General features: G+C 40.4%; 1 protein-coding gene across 1 annotated transcript in view; it reads right to left on the reverse strand.

Annotated features, from left to right (window-relative positions):
- Window positions 1–418: 418 nt before the first annotated feature.
- ildr2 (immunoglobulin-like domain containing receptor 2) overlaps window positions 419–16,388 on the reverse strand; it is a 22,915-nt gene continuing 6,945 nt past the window's right edge. The window contains exons 4-10 of the mRNA XM_037686529.1: window positions 9,836–9,892; window positions 7,324–7,470; window positions 7,072–7,233; window positions 6,653–6,766; window positions 4,301–4,496; window positions 3,549–4,212; window positions 419–559 (exon numbers count right to left, since the gene is read on the reverse strand). Of these exons, the coding sequence (XP_037542457.1) occupies window positions 524–559; window positions 3,549–4,212; window positions 4,301–4,496; window positions 6,653–6,766; window positions 7,072–7,233; window positions 7,324–7,470; window positions 9,836–9,892 (1,376 nt within the window). The 3' untranslated portion in view covers window positions 419–523. The remainder of the gene's footprint in view (window positions 560–3,548; window positions 4,213–4,300; window positions 4,497–6,652; window positions 6,767–7,071; window positions 7,234–7,323; window positions 7,471–9,835; window positions 9,893–16,388) is intronic.

The following is a 16,388-nucleotide window of genomic DNA, read 5'->3' on the forward strand; positions in this document are numbered from 1 at the left end:
GATTTATGAGTTATAGTAAAATAATTGCAGTCAGAGGATGTTTTATTTCCCTCGCTGCTCCAATGCTCTATGTTCGAGTAAAAACAGCTGAGGCTTTAGGAGATGTCTTTTATTAAAAAGTATCTAAGCAGTGCAACAATCTGCAGAACAAAAACTCAAGGTGCAGTACTTACAGTCACAAAATGAAACATGAAAATGTAAAATAACAACCCTGAATTGCGGAGGACCGAGGCAGAAGGATTGAAACTGGAGGCTGCACCAGACTATTCTGAAGTTGGCAAATATTAAATATAAAAAAAAGCATCTTGGCACTGATGGAAGACACTAAACAAATTCAACCAAACAGGACAAAACAAATACAAAAGTATAATTTATGGACAAACCAGAAGACTACATGCACGTTTATTTCTCTGGTTAGTGAGGTTATTTGAGGGAAGTGAGCCGGGCTTCATGCAACTGATGGTGGGTCTGTTAGCTTCTCGTGCGTAGCTGCAGCCGTGCAGGTCGAGGCTCGAACGCCTCGTCACACTATGAGAGAATCCCTGCTCAGTGCGGTGCTCTGTTAGAGAAACACACCGAGAGGCCACAGGTTAGAGACGCTCGTGCTCAGGCTGAAGGTACAAAGACTGAACTGGAGTTTAAATCATGCAGCAGCCGTGATGGTGACTGAAACATTGAGTCAAGATGAAAAAGGTTTTTAGTAAGCTGTAAACTTTTATAACACTGGAAGTTGCAAAGGAGGTCATTATACATTAAAAATAGGTTACATTTCTTAAAAATCATGTAAAAAAAAATCAATTACAGTTCAGTGTTAAGACCATCATGTGTGGCCACAAGAAAAGAAGTTACAATAATGTAAGACAACAAAAATTGTATTTTTCCTATTATCAACTATTGTAATGTGAGTACAATTCCAGCACTCATGAAACAGACATATGTTGCTCCAGAAATTAACTAATTCATTCATTCATGAAACTCAGCTCTTCATCTGAATCTCACTGACCTACACAAGGTGGGGTCAGTGAACAAGGCCAGGTTGATTCTGGCAGATCCTGATCATCCACTCCATGGTGAGTTCATGTTGCTTCCATCTGGACGCAGGTATCTGCAGCTCAGATGTACTACAGACTGAAAAACTCATTCATCCCTGTGGTGATCGGGCTTCTCAATGAACAGTGATAATTTCTGTTATTTTAAAGTCTCAATGTCTTGTCTAGTGTGAATGTTTTGTGTGTGCCCACTGACTGTGAAACTAACTGCCCCTTGGGGATAACAAAGATTCTCCAACTTGATTTTTTTTTTTAATCCTGCACTACTTATTTTGTGCACTTCAGTGCAGCGAAACAATCAGCAACCATGATTTTACAGTTGAACTTTTTTTAACTTCTAATTCAGAAGTCTGCAACCACTAGTGCAAGCACCGATACAGGTCCACAAATCGTTTAGTATAAAAACATGCAAAAATAACATTTAAAATGCACTGGTCTGCAGAGTACTTACTGTATTTTTCAGCTTATGTCACAGTTTTGTGCATAATTTACATGACCTGCGACTTATACGCTGAAGCGACGTATTTATGGATTTTTTTCCATATTTATAAACCAATTTTTGGCTGAGATATGACCGTTTTCATTCAATATGACTGAAAATATTGAACACTAACATTTTCAGCCACTAGATGGCACTTGAGTGGTATGGCATGCCGTTGTGTCATGTAATGGGTAAAAGTGGCTAATGATACAATCGGCTTGCCACAGTCTGCCACCTTCGTCCAGCTCGCTTGGAGCAACCTTCAAATCAGCTTCATTTCTCTGCGCCACCCCAGCGAAATGTAGCTAATTTTACCATTGAAGTGCATTTATTAAGTAAAAGTTCAACTGAGACACACCTTTACTATAAAGTCGAGCAAACAAATAATTGTTTTTAGGTGGTTATCTTGGTCAATTTCAAAGAAATGCACAGCGAGTCGCCCTCTGCGCGTTCCTGCTTTCACGTATCGGCTTTTGAAAATGCAGCTGATTTGACCATTGAAGTGCATTTATTAAGTAAAAGTTCAACTGAGACACATATTTACTATAATTTCGAGCAAACAAATAATTGTTTTTAAGTGTTAATCTTGTTAAATTCTTGTTAAAGTCCTCCCGTGCACACTCCCGCGGTCACCATTTGGCAGCCAATCGATTTTTGGCACAACACCGGCCCACATTTCCGGGTTGTCAGCGGTGACGCATAATAGATGTGACGTATTTATGGATTTTTCCACTTAATTACACATATTTAGACTGATACGACTTATAGGACGATGTGACGTGTACGGTGGAAAATACGGTAAGTTTGAAAATGACCATCCATCATCTTTACCCGCTGCTTCCTTTTCGGTTTGTGGGGGTCACTGGTGCCCATATCCAGCCTTCACTGTGTGAGAGGCGGGGTACACCTTGGACAGGTCTCCAGTCCATCACAGGGACACATAGAGACAAACAAGACAAACAACCATTCCCTCTCTCACTCACATCTAGGGACAATTGAGAGTTACCAACTGGCCTAAATGTCCATTTCTGTTTAAGCCTCCTTTCTGCACTCGACTCAATTCACAAACTAACAAACCTAAAAGCTAACCCCGGGGAAAATGAGTAAATAACAAATATCGCTGGAAAACCTCTTTTCATCCACCAGTCTGTAAAGTTGTTTTCTATTCGATGTTAAAACATGGCTGGGAACCACTCTGAAAAACCTGACTTTGATTTTTTCTGGAGCTCTGTTCATGTCCACCGTATGAATTTAAGTGTATAAATCCTCTTTTTACTATTATCATCTCATATTTGACACTAAACGTGGGAAATTTGTGACTCTTTGGCTCACAGATGATCTATTTTAGTAAATTTGCACCAGTTCTTTCATTTATTGCTGAAGATGGAGAGATCTTTTGTGCCATTTTCATGACGTGCTAGTTTTAGTCCTAAATACATCACTGGCTTTGTTTGCATTAGCATTTTTAAGAGCGGTAGCTTTAATACAGTGAACAGGGATTTGACCCCCAGCCCCTCACCATCACCACCACCACCACCCCTGATAACAGTGTCAGAGTAGGAATGTCTACAAAGAGTGAAAACATGTCTCATAATTTGTACAGTCTGAATTAATACTGACTCAGTTCTTTTTTGCATTACTGGACATGTTACATTTTGGTTGGATTTTGTTTCTTTATAGTTGCTTTGCACTGAACATTGGTCATTTTACAACAATGAATGGTCTTGGCGACCATTCATTGTTGTTTTGGATGTCAGTCTGGTCTTTTTGCATCTTTGTGGAGACCTTGTGTCACATTTTGTTTGCTCTACAATGTCTTTTGACACCTTTTAAAATTTCTTCACTTTTATCTATTTTTATATACACATAGCAAAGTTTAACAACAAACAGCACTTGTTATTTGTGGGTCCATACGGCAGTTTTTTTGTTGACAATAAGAAAAAATACTGGACGTCATCAGACTTTTCCTGCAGAGCCAAAAAGGAAGGAAGTCGTTGTCCGTGCTACAAATAACTCACCAGGTTTCTGTTTCTGTCCCGCTCCTCTCTGCTCCCCTGTAGCGTCTGGGACACTCCCTGATGGGGACGGGTGTAAGAGAAGGGCCTCATAGCCAGGTCTATGGTTCTGCCTCTCTCTGATCTGGGAGGATCTGCGGTGTGGTGCCGGCTTGTGGCCAGCTCAGTCCTGCGGTGTCGCTCTGCCTCCCGCTCAGAGTACGGAGGCAAAGAGTCCTCCTCGTCTGGACGGTTGCATGGCGACCGGCTGTAGTAACTATCACTGCCCTTTCCTCTGGAGCTGCCCTTAGAAGGAGTGTCACTGTCCTCATCTTGTCTCCCAGCCCCCCTGTCCACTCCCCGCCCTCTCATCTTCCTCTCCAGCACGCCTGTGAGGAAGCCATCATCGTAACTTTTGCTCAGGGCCTTTCGAGAAGGACGGTCACTGTCCCACGTGTCCCTCCTCTTCTGCTGAGGTGAGAGGCTGCGGCGGTCCCAGTCGTCCTCTTCATCCCGTTGGAAGCGCCTGGGAGGGCTGTAGTCCCGCTCATAGAACCGGTCCGGAGGCTCAGGTCGACGACCACGAGAGCTGTAAGACAGGGCGAACTCCTCCAGCTCATCCAGGGAGCCGGTGCGCCCTCGCCTGCTCAGCGTCTTCCTCTGCAGGTGCTCTGAACGAGGGTTCCACCTGACGCACAACGACATCAGTCCATTACGTCAAACATTTAAACCCCGAGAACAACGACCTGATTACCAAATTCAGCAAACCAAGTGACCTGCGTTCCAGTTCATCATCAGAGTGATTGCCTTTGTTATGCCTGGCCCTTCGACTCTGCGTGGGTGGAGGGGCTCTAAGGGTGGCATCCTGGTCTGCGATGGGTGGAAGTGCCTTCATCTGCACCGCTTGGTAGTTGTTTCTAAAATCCGTGTTCCCTCCATCGTGAAGTGAGCTCAGCTCTGACAAACTGATGGCTGTGGAGACAAACATTAGGACTGTTTATGATTTATAACATAAAAAGAAGTGGGAAATACTGGCCAGCAGCTGCAGAGTCAAGCTCTGCAGCATTTAACCAAAGAGGAATGAGAGGAATGCTGGGAGTAATCTGAGAAGATTTGGAAGCGTTCATTGTGAAACATCTTGGTTACAGACTGCAAAAAATGCTTGAGCTTCACAAACTACTTCATTACCAAACTTACAGGTAAGGGTTGATATGTTTCTGTTCTTATTGTGACAATAGAAAACATTAGCAGTAAGTAGATTTAAACAAGTTTAGGTTATAAAAGTTAGATTCTTTGGTTATTTTTAGCCACTTGTTGCCGGAATGTATCAAAAACTCTGCTCCAATATACACAGTTTTCTCTTGTTCAAGTTTCTATCCGTCCATCCATTCCATCTATCAACCCATTATCTTTATCTGCTTCTTCCTTTCCATGTCGTGGGGGGTCACTGGTGCCCATGTCCAGCCATCACTGCTTAAGAAAATTACTTTCAACCATTTTTTAAATAAATGGCTCTATAAGATATTTGACATACAAAGTGAGAAATGACAACCCGATGTAGTTTTTCATATGAGACCAGAATTTATTTTTTACTGAAGCAGAGTAATCTTCATGTTTGCATCATGAAACCGTGAGCATATTGGCAAATCTACTACATAATGTAATAAATATAAAGTTGTATGATCATCACGTCAAAGCGCAAGAATATATCAATATTATTCATGGCTAAAGTTATACCGTATTTTTCGGACTGTAAGTCGCATTTAAAATCCTTAAATTTTCTCAAAAATCAACAGTGAGCTTTATAATCAGGTGCTCCTTATGTATTATTTCTGGATGTGCTTACTGACCGCAAACTGATTTTATGTGGTTATTGTGAATGAGTTGAATCAAGTTTGACTTATCTGACTGTTTTGTTTCACTTAATGTGCCTTATAATCCAGTGTGTTTTACAGTCCGAAAAATATGGTAGTTTTTCCAAGTAGGAAAATTATCTTTACTGACTTGTGTCTTCAGTAAATGACAGAAAATACCTATTTTCTTTATGTTATTGCTCAAGGGCACCATATTTATTTGTTGACTTTGCTACAAACATAAACATAACATTTATTTTCTAATGGATTAAAATTAATGTATAACTTTGATGGATGGATGTACCAATATTTTACAATTTAAGCTGAGGTTGCACATTAAATAGTAATAAAGCCACACTAACGTCTTTCTTGAGGGAACAGTAAATATCACATGACAGTTTCTAAGGTTATATGAGATAAACGTTAGGACTAGATGGCACAAGTTAACCAATTATATATTAATTAAAGACACACAAACACACACCAGTCACAATAACAAATTTTGCTGCGCAATTTTCTCAGAAATTATTGCGATAAATGATAATATTGTTTGAAATTTGACAATAACTAGTAATTATTGTCAATTTTAAGAAGAAATGTTGGTTAATTTGTTTTTGCGTGTAGTACCTTTTTTGCCCACCGGATGGCAGTATAGGACTATTTGAACCGAAGGATGGATAGTGAGAGAATGAGCAGCGTGTCTCTTTAAGAAAAATGGGAGGGAGGCCCCTTGACGTGACATGGGCTGTCTCTCTTCGGTTCTCAAAATGGCGAACATTCGGTGTGGTTTGAGCTCTTTAGCACAGCATTTTTCACACAAAGCGTTTAATTTTAAAAAATCAGTAAACAAGTTCTCAGCTTCTTTTTGCAGAGAAAATCAACTTTTTACATGAAGGCACAGGTTTCAACCGTGAATTTTGGAGCTTCGACAAGACAGAGGTTTTTTTTTTCTCGAGGTCGGCCCGTTAGCTTAGCTCGTAGCTTAGCTTCTCAGCTTAGCTGCTTTTAACAATCCAAAAATGCGATTTCCGGCGGTTAAAATGGATTTTAAAGAGAAAACAGAAAGGGATGGGTCAGTGAAGAACATCTGAGTTTAGCTTTTTTGTCATCCAGTGTCTTCAGGAGAAAGAGAGAGACACGAAGAAATGCTAAAACCAAAAATGAAAATGAGGTTGATAATTTTCATTTATCATGCGATTAACTGATTCATTGTTTATCGCGACAGGCCTACAGCCACACAAATCTCAGAAACGGGACTACTCTGCACAGGCTTACATTTAAGTGAAGCCATCTTGTTGGGTGGAAAGTGAGCCAGCTCCTTCTCTATGTAGTACAGAATTTTCTTTGAGTCCTGGTCTGGGCTCGTGGTCAGTCGGTAACCACTCCGCACTGCAGACATGGACACACACCCATACACACACAAACAAACACAAATACAGCTGAGCGTGTAATGTGTTAATCCACAAACATATATGACACAACAAGACATTTTTGTTTTTAGACACACTAAAGGTTAACATGAAAGGTTAGTCAAGTCAGTGTAGATGGATTTTTTTAAACACATTAGGAGCAAAAATACTTCCCTTGGGGGTTCTTAGAAATAGACAGAGTGCATGTTTATTTAATAAGTTCCTAATGTGATAAGTTGTCGTCATGGCCTCTTTGCTGTTAAAGGTTTAAGACTTATAACTCACCTCCATTCAGGTTATTTTCCGTTGAGGTGATTGAGGAGATCTTTGGGTCCAGATGGGATGAAGGAGCAAGAGGGACCACAGTCGGTACAGCAGGAATGTAGTACGGATACACAGGAACTGGAGCAGCCTGTCGGCTCTTGGCCATCTTCCCTGCTTCATAAACTACACGAACCACAGAATAAATCCCTTCATGCAGACTGATTGTTTGAAACAATTAAAACAGAAATAAAAGACGTTGTTCATGTTACTCACGGTGTCGCGGGCAGCAGCAGGTGTCAGGACAGCAGCAGCAGCGGACGTAGCAGCAGCACGAGTGAGGACAACACTGACACCAGCAGACCCCCAACAGCAACAGGAACAGAACACCACCCAGGACCACGGAGCCCACAAACGCCCATTCTGGTTTACAGAAACAGAGAAATGCATGTGGTGAGCATTAAATGTACAAAGCTCACCTCTGAAGGTAATATATAGAACTTGAAAACAAGAAACACTATGACAAAAAATATAAATTACAAAAAATGACCTCAGTTTGAAATCCCAGATGAGCCTCCTAAGTTTTCAACTGAACTTTATCAATATAGTACAACACAAATTTTTGTACACGCTGACGTAAAAGAAGAACAAAATTAACGCAAGGTGAAAATTTAATTATCGTGCTAAGAGTTGTTAATCAACACTCACCATCCTGTTTTAGATATGACCTTACAAATCAACATTTTTTGTTTGGTTCTAAGATTTTGAGGACAGTTCTATTATTTTATTGTTTCTTTAATGTCTTTCCAACAACCTTGCAATTTTCATGGTTTCATCGTTTTGTAGTAATGTCATTGTGTGGTTCCAGGCTCCATACTGAGAGCTATTTGATCATAACTAGCAAGAACATCAGCAAAAATAACACCAAGTTTATCAGTTGCTGTATTTAAACTAATGCTTCTAATGGATCCAAACAGAGGAATAAAACAAGGAAACTTAAGGGAACTTTGAGTGACTCTTATCGATGATCACATCTTGAACACATCCAAGCACTAACAACTCACGTTGTCAGGATAGGTTAAGAAGTACGACGGAGTATTAGGGCCACGCTAAGAAAAAAAACTACATTACGAGAATAAAGTTGTATTACAAGAATAAAGTCAAAATAATATGAGAATAAAATCATAATATTAGGCGAATACTGTAAACTCGTAACATTACCAGAATAAAGGTGTTTTCAATTAGAAAAACTACTAAGCTAACAACCACTACTATAGCTAACCATCTATAGCCTTATAGTCGACGACTGCCACAAAGCTCCTCTTCCACAAAAGAAGCAATATCTTCCAAAGCCGTGTGGTTCTTTCTTTGAAACAGACATAGTCGTTTGCACAATTGTTTCAAAGTCCTGATACTGATAATAATCTGATGCTGATGTGCTCACAGATTAACTATCTCATTTGTAAAACCAGTACCAAAGTATAACTTAACAAGATGCTCAACATTCATCATTTTATCGCAGGTATAAGATTACAACTTTATTCTGATAATTTTATGGCTGGTAATATTACAACTTTATTCTGGTAATATTACGACTTTATTCTGGTAATATTATGACTTTATTCAGATAATATGTCTTTATTCTGATAATATTACGACTTTATTCTTATAATACTACGACTTTATTCTTATAATTTTATGACTTTATTCTGGTAATATTACGACTTTATTCTGATAATATTACAACTTTATTTTGGTAATATTTTAAATGTATTCTGGTAACATTATGAATTTATTCTGGTAATACTACAACTTTATTCTCATAATATTTGGACTTACCGGTCATTCTCGTACGACTTTATTCTCATAATTTCATGACTTTTTTCTTGTAATGTAATTTTTTTGTTTTCTTAGTGTGGCCCTAATACTCCGTCATAATAAAGCCAAACCCGCACAAACAAAAAATATCTAAGCTACCACATGTAATCCACATGAAACATTGGGCTACTAAACCCATATCTGTAATTTAGGTTGTGATACCGGGAAGGTCCAGCAGAGGGCACTCAGTTTCTACTGAGTTGAATTTAACCAACGTGGTTTGGTCATATTTCCCTGAGGCATGCTTTTACACGTGCACTGACCAACCAAATGGTGGACCTTACAACCTGTCTATGAGTGACAGAAGTGACCACTCATAGAGAAATCCCAGTGAGAGACTGAGGTGACCGCTTGTTGGGTAATATCTGTGGAAATCCCGTTGAGTGAATAACTCAGTTGAGCTCAATTAGCTTGCGGCTAATGTATAGATAAGTTAAGTATTAAACTGCCAGAGATATGTCTCTAAATAAACCAATCGGGAGTTTGTTGGACTTTGTCCTAATGTTTTAATTGCTTTGGTGTGTTTTACATCATTGTACGGACAGAAATAAGAATAAAAATGCTAACCGAGCTAAAGCTAGCACTATCCACAGGTGCTAATGCTAAAGGCCTGTATCATTTTACAAGGTTAGAATTAGCTCTACAATGACAAGAATGTGCTTTTTGTATTCCAAATCATATTGGTTCATTAAAAATACATGCAGTTCATAGTAAGCCATTTTAAAGCTACTATAGGTTTATTGAACCCGCATATTTATTAAATCATGAGGACAGTAAGATGTGTTAGTGAAAGTTTATTTCAAAGTTAAGAGAGTTTTGATTGGTCAGTGAGAATGAAACAGATCAGGAGGCTTCAGATAAGCAGGAAAACGCAGGGCAGTGAGAAGAAGATGCAGCTGATTGGCCGTACCTGGCATAATCTGCAGCTCAAACTCAGGCAGAAGATCATCCTGCTCACCTGTCCTGCCTGCAGAGAGAGGAAGAGCACAGGTGAAGGCTGACAGAGGAAGCAGGAAGCAGCCAAAAGGTCAAGCAAATGAGTAAATCTGGTAGAAGAGGGGATGATTAAAGGTCATGCACTATTCGAGTGATTAAAAGAAGTTTTACTGAATCACCCTGTCTGTGAGCCAACACAAAGCAAAAAGCTTTACAAAGATAGACAGGCTTTGCTGCTAAAAAAAACAAGTAATACCTAAAATTAACCTTTTGTTATTCTGGTAACTAAATTGGTTGCTTTTTCTCTGGAACCAATGGTAAATGTTTTAGTTCCTCATGAAACTTATGCCGCTTTTCCATTAGTACCGGTACTAATGGAAAAGGGGCAATAGATGTCTGACAGAAAGATAAAGCTGAAAAAATTTATAAAATTCTTCCCACAAAATGAAACACGATCTGGATTATGTCACTAATGTCTTGCTGAGAAGTCATACAAGCCAAGAAGCCCATAAAGGATCAAACAAAACTATTAAATATTTGTAAAAAAAAAAAAAAAACATGTCTCAAAAACTATTTGAAATAGTGATTTATAGATTTTAAAGAAATTGCATTTTTTTGTGCATGAAGACATCCGTTTTGGTGACTGAGTAGGTGCTCAGTTTGCAATCCTTACATAAAACATTTACTTCAGTAAAGACATGCTGTGTGTGATGTCACGTCTTCTTCTGTGCATGTGGGTCACATCAAGGCCATAGAGAATTCACACTGAGTCTAAAATATAATCTGGCCAACCATACAAAAAATCTGAATTAAGCATTAAAACTCCCATTTTCACTCAGATTTTCAATAAGTCTCTACAGCTGTGTGAGGTTCCCTCCTGCTTCAAGTGTTCCACCCTCATCCCAGTCCCCAAGAAACACACCATAACAGGATTAAATGGCTACAGACCTGTTGACATGACATCTGTGGTCATGAAATCCTTTGAGTGACTGGTGTTGAAGCATCTGAAGGACATCACAGGTCCCCTGCTGGACTCCCTGCAGTTTGCCTACCAAGCAAACTGGTCGGCAGATGATGCACTCAATCTGGGATTACACTTCATCCTGCACCACCTCAACCACCCAGGGACATATGCCAGGATCCTGTTTGTGGACTTCAGCTCAGCCTTCCACACCATCACCCAGTCCTCCTCCATCAGAAGCTCACCCAGCTCACAGTGCCAGTCTCTATCTGTTAGCAGATCACCTGTTTCCTGACCGACCGGCAGCAGCAGGTGGGATTGTGGAGCATATTCTCCTGCACAAGATCCATCAGCACCGGCACCCCCCAGGGGTGCGTTCTCTCCCCACTCCTCTTTTCTCTATACACAAACAACTGCACCTCAGCGGACCAGTCTGTGAAACTCTTGAAGTTTGCAGATGACACCACTGTTATTGGTCCAATACAGGACAATGTCAAATCTGCATACAGACAGGAGGTGGATTGGCTGGTCCACTGGGGTGGTCAGAACAACTGGAGCTTAACCCACTCAAGACTGTGGAGATGACAGTAGACTTCCAGAGAAGCCCCCACTCTCACACTGCCTTCCTCAACACACTGCATCCTCAACAACACTGTCTCACTTATGGTTCCTAGGAACTACACTTTCTCTGGGCCTGAGGTGGTCCTCACACATGACACTGGAAGAGACCCAACAGAGACTGTACTACCAGTGGCAACTCAAGAAGAACAACCACAGGAGCTGCTGATCACATTCTACACCGCCGTTATTCAGTCTGTTTGGTGCACATCCATCACTGTGTGGTTTGTTTGGCTCATCAACAGAACAGGACAAGTCCAGAATGTATCAAACAATCGGGTCTGCAGAGAGGATCATCGGAGCTGACACTTCCTCAATCCAGGACTTGTACAGGTCCAGGGTCAGGAAAAGGGCTGGTAACATCTCTGCAGACCCCACACATCCTGGATACAAAAGTATCTGTTTAGACTTTTACCTTCATGTCAGCGTTACAGAGCACTATTTGCAAAAACCAGCTGCCACAGACACTTTCTTCTACCAGGTGGTCTCTCTGATGAACTCAATAAACACTTTACAGCCTGAGTCTGTTGGAGTCAGTCTCCCCACCATCACATACATTTACACCTCCAGATGCAGGAAGAGGGACACCTGCATCATGAAGGACCCCACTCACCCAGCACACACACTTTTTGCACCGCTCCCCTCAGGAAGGAGGTTAAGGAGCATTAAGTGTAGAACCACTAGACTGAGGAACAGCTTCTACCCTGAGGCTGTTAGACTCATGAATATCTAACCAGGATAATCACTGTGAAAAATCACATCATGTTGCTGCTGATCGGTTTCATGTTGCTGCTGATCGGTTTCATGTTGATGCGTTAACTCGTACTTATCTGCTCACACAGACTCACGTTTGTGCTGCTGTTCGGCGTATTGTTTTTATGCTACTAGTGCTTAGTGTATTTTTAGTTGATATTTTTCTTAGTTCATATCTTAGATCGTATTACTGTTTTTCTTTTACATTTTAATTAAGGATGCACAATATTATCAGCATGGTATCGTATTGGCCGATATTAGCGTTAAAGTTCAATATCGGACATCGGCCATTACATCAAAATAAGTCACTGATATAAAATGACAATCCAGTGACAAGGATGCCTGCAGCAGCAGCACAATGTGATGACATCACGCACACCTACCTGATCTCACAGTGAAGAGGAAAATTCACAATGTCAGTGGTGTGGAAGGCTTTCTTTCGTTGGTGAGGATATCGGATTCCAAAGATTTTTGGACTACCTAGTCGGAGATATTTTTTCAACATAACCTTACCCGAGTTGCAAGCCGTCATTTCCGACGTCATTGAGAAGCTAATAGCTGATAGCGCTTTGGTGAGTTTTACCACAGACAACTGGACGTCATGTTAGCCCCGTTAGCATGATTAGTCTTACGGCACATTGGATAGACAAAAACTTTGAACTTAAAAAGTCTGTCCTTCATGCACAAGAGTGCAGAGGATCCACACTGCAACTAGAACAAGCCTCCACAAGTGAGACAGCACCACAGGTGACTAATGCTAACAAATAACATTTAACACTTTTAATTTAATGTAAGTTAAAGTGCTATGGCTGTTACTGAATATATGTCACCAGCTCTTACAGCTGTTACACATGTTTTGTAGCAAATACGCCTAAATAAGAGGGCTATGTTCTGACAAAGGAAAGAATATTAAAAATATTGGTATCGGTTATCAGCCAAATAAGTTTTAACATATCGGCATATCAGATATCAGCCAAAAATCCAATATCATGCATCCCTAATTTCAATACTTTTGTTGGATGTAACTGGGACCCTGTGTACACAATTTCATCCTACCACATATACCACATGTGGTGTGTATGACAAATAAAGAACCTTGAATCTTTGAGTAGTCAGCTACTCTGCTGTGAAACAACATCAACCTGTTTGCACAACCACGACCTGCCTTTTTCCCTCTCTTAAATATAATGAAGGAAGTTACATGTACTGTTTGTTTACCCTTTACTCTATTTCCTCTATGTTCATATATATTATACTTGATGTCTGTACGCTGTGAGTGCTTGAAACCAAAGTCAGATTTCTTGTTTGAGCACACAAACTTGGCCAATAATGGTGATTCTGATTTTGATTCTCAGTGTGAATGTAGCCATGATGGGGTGCACAGCAGACATGTCTGCTAGGGTTAAGGTCACAATCAAATAAATGTATACATATGCTGTTATAAATGGTGCATGCTCACACTAATACATTCAGTACAGCTTCTGCTGTGGAGGTTATAATGTATTAGGAAACGATGGTGAAACAAACTTTATTACAGTAACTACTAAAGATGATACGACAGAATACGGTTCGGCCTCACTCTTCTTCTGCGTTCCTACTAAACAATCTCTTCTGCCCTATGCTGTCACGGCAGCGCCTTCTAGTGACAAAAAGTAACAGCAACAGAGCACAACAAATGCACTGTTGAGTACACGTAAGAACACAACATTTTCCAGGACAACAATTTAACATGGCGGCTCATTAAAAAAGGTCACACGAGTTGTGTTGGAGGGAAACAATGCATCTTTTGTGCTTTATGTGAATTATAAAGAGGTCAGTAGCATTGATGACAGTTTAAAAACTGAGTCTGAGTCATAAATGCAGGTGTTTCTGCTATTTTTTGTCCATGTGCTTATTATGAGATCCCAAAAGGCAGTGATTAGTATGAGTCTGTCTACAAACACAGACTAAACAGTCCTGGCACAACAGAGCTCTAACCAAGTGTGCTGAATAAGCCGTTACTGTGGAGAAAGACGTAGTCTCGCTGCCTTGACCTTGCACACTCAGCTACATACCGTCTGTAACAGTGAGTAACCTGTGGAGCCGAGGAGCTTTACAGCTCTGTGGAGGAGGGGGTGCTTCAAAGGTTAACCACTGATGAGTATAAGAGAAGATTATAATAGAAAACAGGAGGGAAAATAAACAATGTGGTCAAAAATTAACTAAAAAATATGAAAGGAACTTCCTAATTATCACTACAAGGAAAAGCTTGATATTTGATGTTATTTTTAAACAAAACAAACAAAAAAAAAAAGTGGATAAGGTTGATCAGCCATGGCCAGTATCTTGAATTGGAGTGGCTCTAAAAGTTAATCAGTTGTAGACGTACGTTGGGTGTTTTGTTAAAACCAGTTCACTGACTCATTTTGTAACAGACAGACAAATGAACACACAAATACGCAGAGGCAATCACATGACCGATCGCCTTTCGTTGTGATAAAGATAAAGTATTTAGTCTGTAGCTTAGCTTAGCATAAGCCCTGGTACGTGAAAAAGCAGTTCACATGCCTTCTTTTGATTGTAATGCTACGCTCCATTTACCTCAGAAGTCAGAACTTAGATACAGGAATAACGTCACACTCAGACACTGGAAAAATAGGATTTACTGATTGTTGTGTTCAGTAAACACTGGCAAACTCTAATTATTGATACAAGTCAACACCAATGTATTCCTCTGCACTTCATACTGCAGCAGTAGTTTAGTGGTATATTTAATGAAATATCAACTGAGTGAAGTGACTTTTTTTCTCCTTTATTCTTAAAACTGAAGTCAATCCAAATGCTATCTGCTGCAGGAAACTGAAAACTAATTCACAGAAACCCCCACAAAAATCTGAAGTGCAGTAGGTCCTCGCTACTTTACGGTTCGACTTTTGCAGACTCACTCTATCGTGGTTTTTCAAAGTACGATTGAACACAAAAATAAAAATAATAAATTGTATACGACACGTGATTATCAACGTTAATATTACTTACATGATTGGGACAGTACTGAATACTGTACAGTAAAAAGTTAACAAAAAAAAATACTTGGGACAGGCGCCGCTATATGTAGTTTTCTCTCAATAAGCCTACATATACTGTAGCATAACAACTACATTTCCCAGAAGCCAACAGGACCACTCCCTAAAGCCTGTTTCCTTCTGTTGAAATACTAGAAGGAAAGTTTGGATCTGATCGGAAAAAGTTCTACTCTTATTAGTGACTTCGGCACCCAGTGGATGCAGAGAGCCACAGGGAACCCACCAGGAACCGGAGCAGAACCGGACCTCCAGACCCATGAATCTTGAGAGCTGGTAGCTGACCCACGAGGACTTCGAGCGGGATGCGTGCCGCCGAAGGTACAGCGCTCCATTTGGAGCCCACCATCACTACCCCGAGCCAGAGAGCCGACCATAACTGGCAGGGTGGCTCCACCAAAACAGAACCAAGTCAGAGCAGAACCGAGCCGCTGCTGTTCTGCAGAGTTGTTAAGTAAACTTTAGTAGTTACATATACAGTACTATCCATCCATCCATTATCTTTACCCGCTTATTCCATTTTGGGTCACGGGGGTCACCGGTGCCCATGTCCAGCAATCACTGTGCGAGGGGCAGGGGACACCCTTGACGGGTCGCAAGTCCATCACAGGGTCACATAGAGACAAACGAGACAAACAACTGTTCACTCTCTCATTCACACCTAGGGACAATTCAGAGTTACCAGTCAGTCTAACATGCATGTTTTTGGACTGTGGGAGGAAACCGGAGTACCTGGAGAAAACCCACGCATGCACGGAGAGAACATGCAAACTCCACCCAGAAAGGCCCCTGGACCGGGGTTTGAACCAGGGACCTGCTCGCTGAGAGGCAGCAGCTCTACCAATTGCGCCACCGTACTGCCCTGGGTTACTAAATCCTTAATATATAAATAAATACTAACATATATATATATATAATATATACAGGTCCTTCTAAAAAAATTAGCATATTGTGATAAAGGTCATTATTTTCCATAATGTAATGATAAAAATGAAACTTTCATATATTTCAGATTCATTGCACACCAACTGAAATATTTCAGGTCTTTAATTGTTTTAATACTGATGATTATGGCATACAGCTCATGAAAACCCAAAATGCCTGTCCCAAAAAATTAGCATATTTCATCCCACCAA

Source organism: Nematolebias whitei, chromosome 13 (assembly GCF_014905685.2).
Source record: "Nematolebias whitei isolate Nwh7 chromosome 13, NemWhi1, whole genome shotgun sequence".
Lineage (NCBI taxonomy): Eukaryota > Metazoa > Chordata > Actinopteri > Cyprinodontiformes > Rivulidae > Nematolebias > Nematolebias whitei.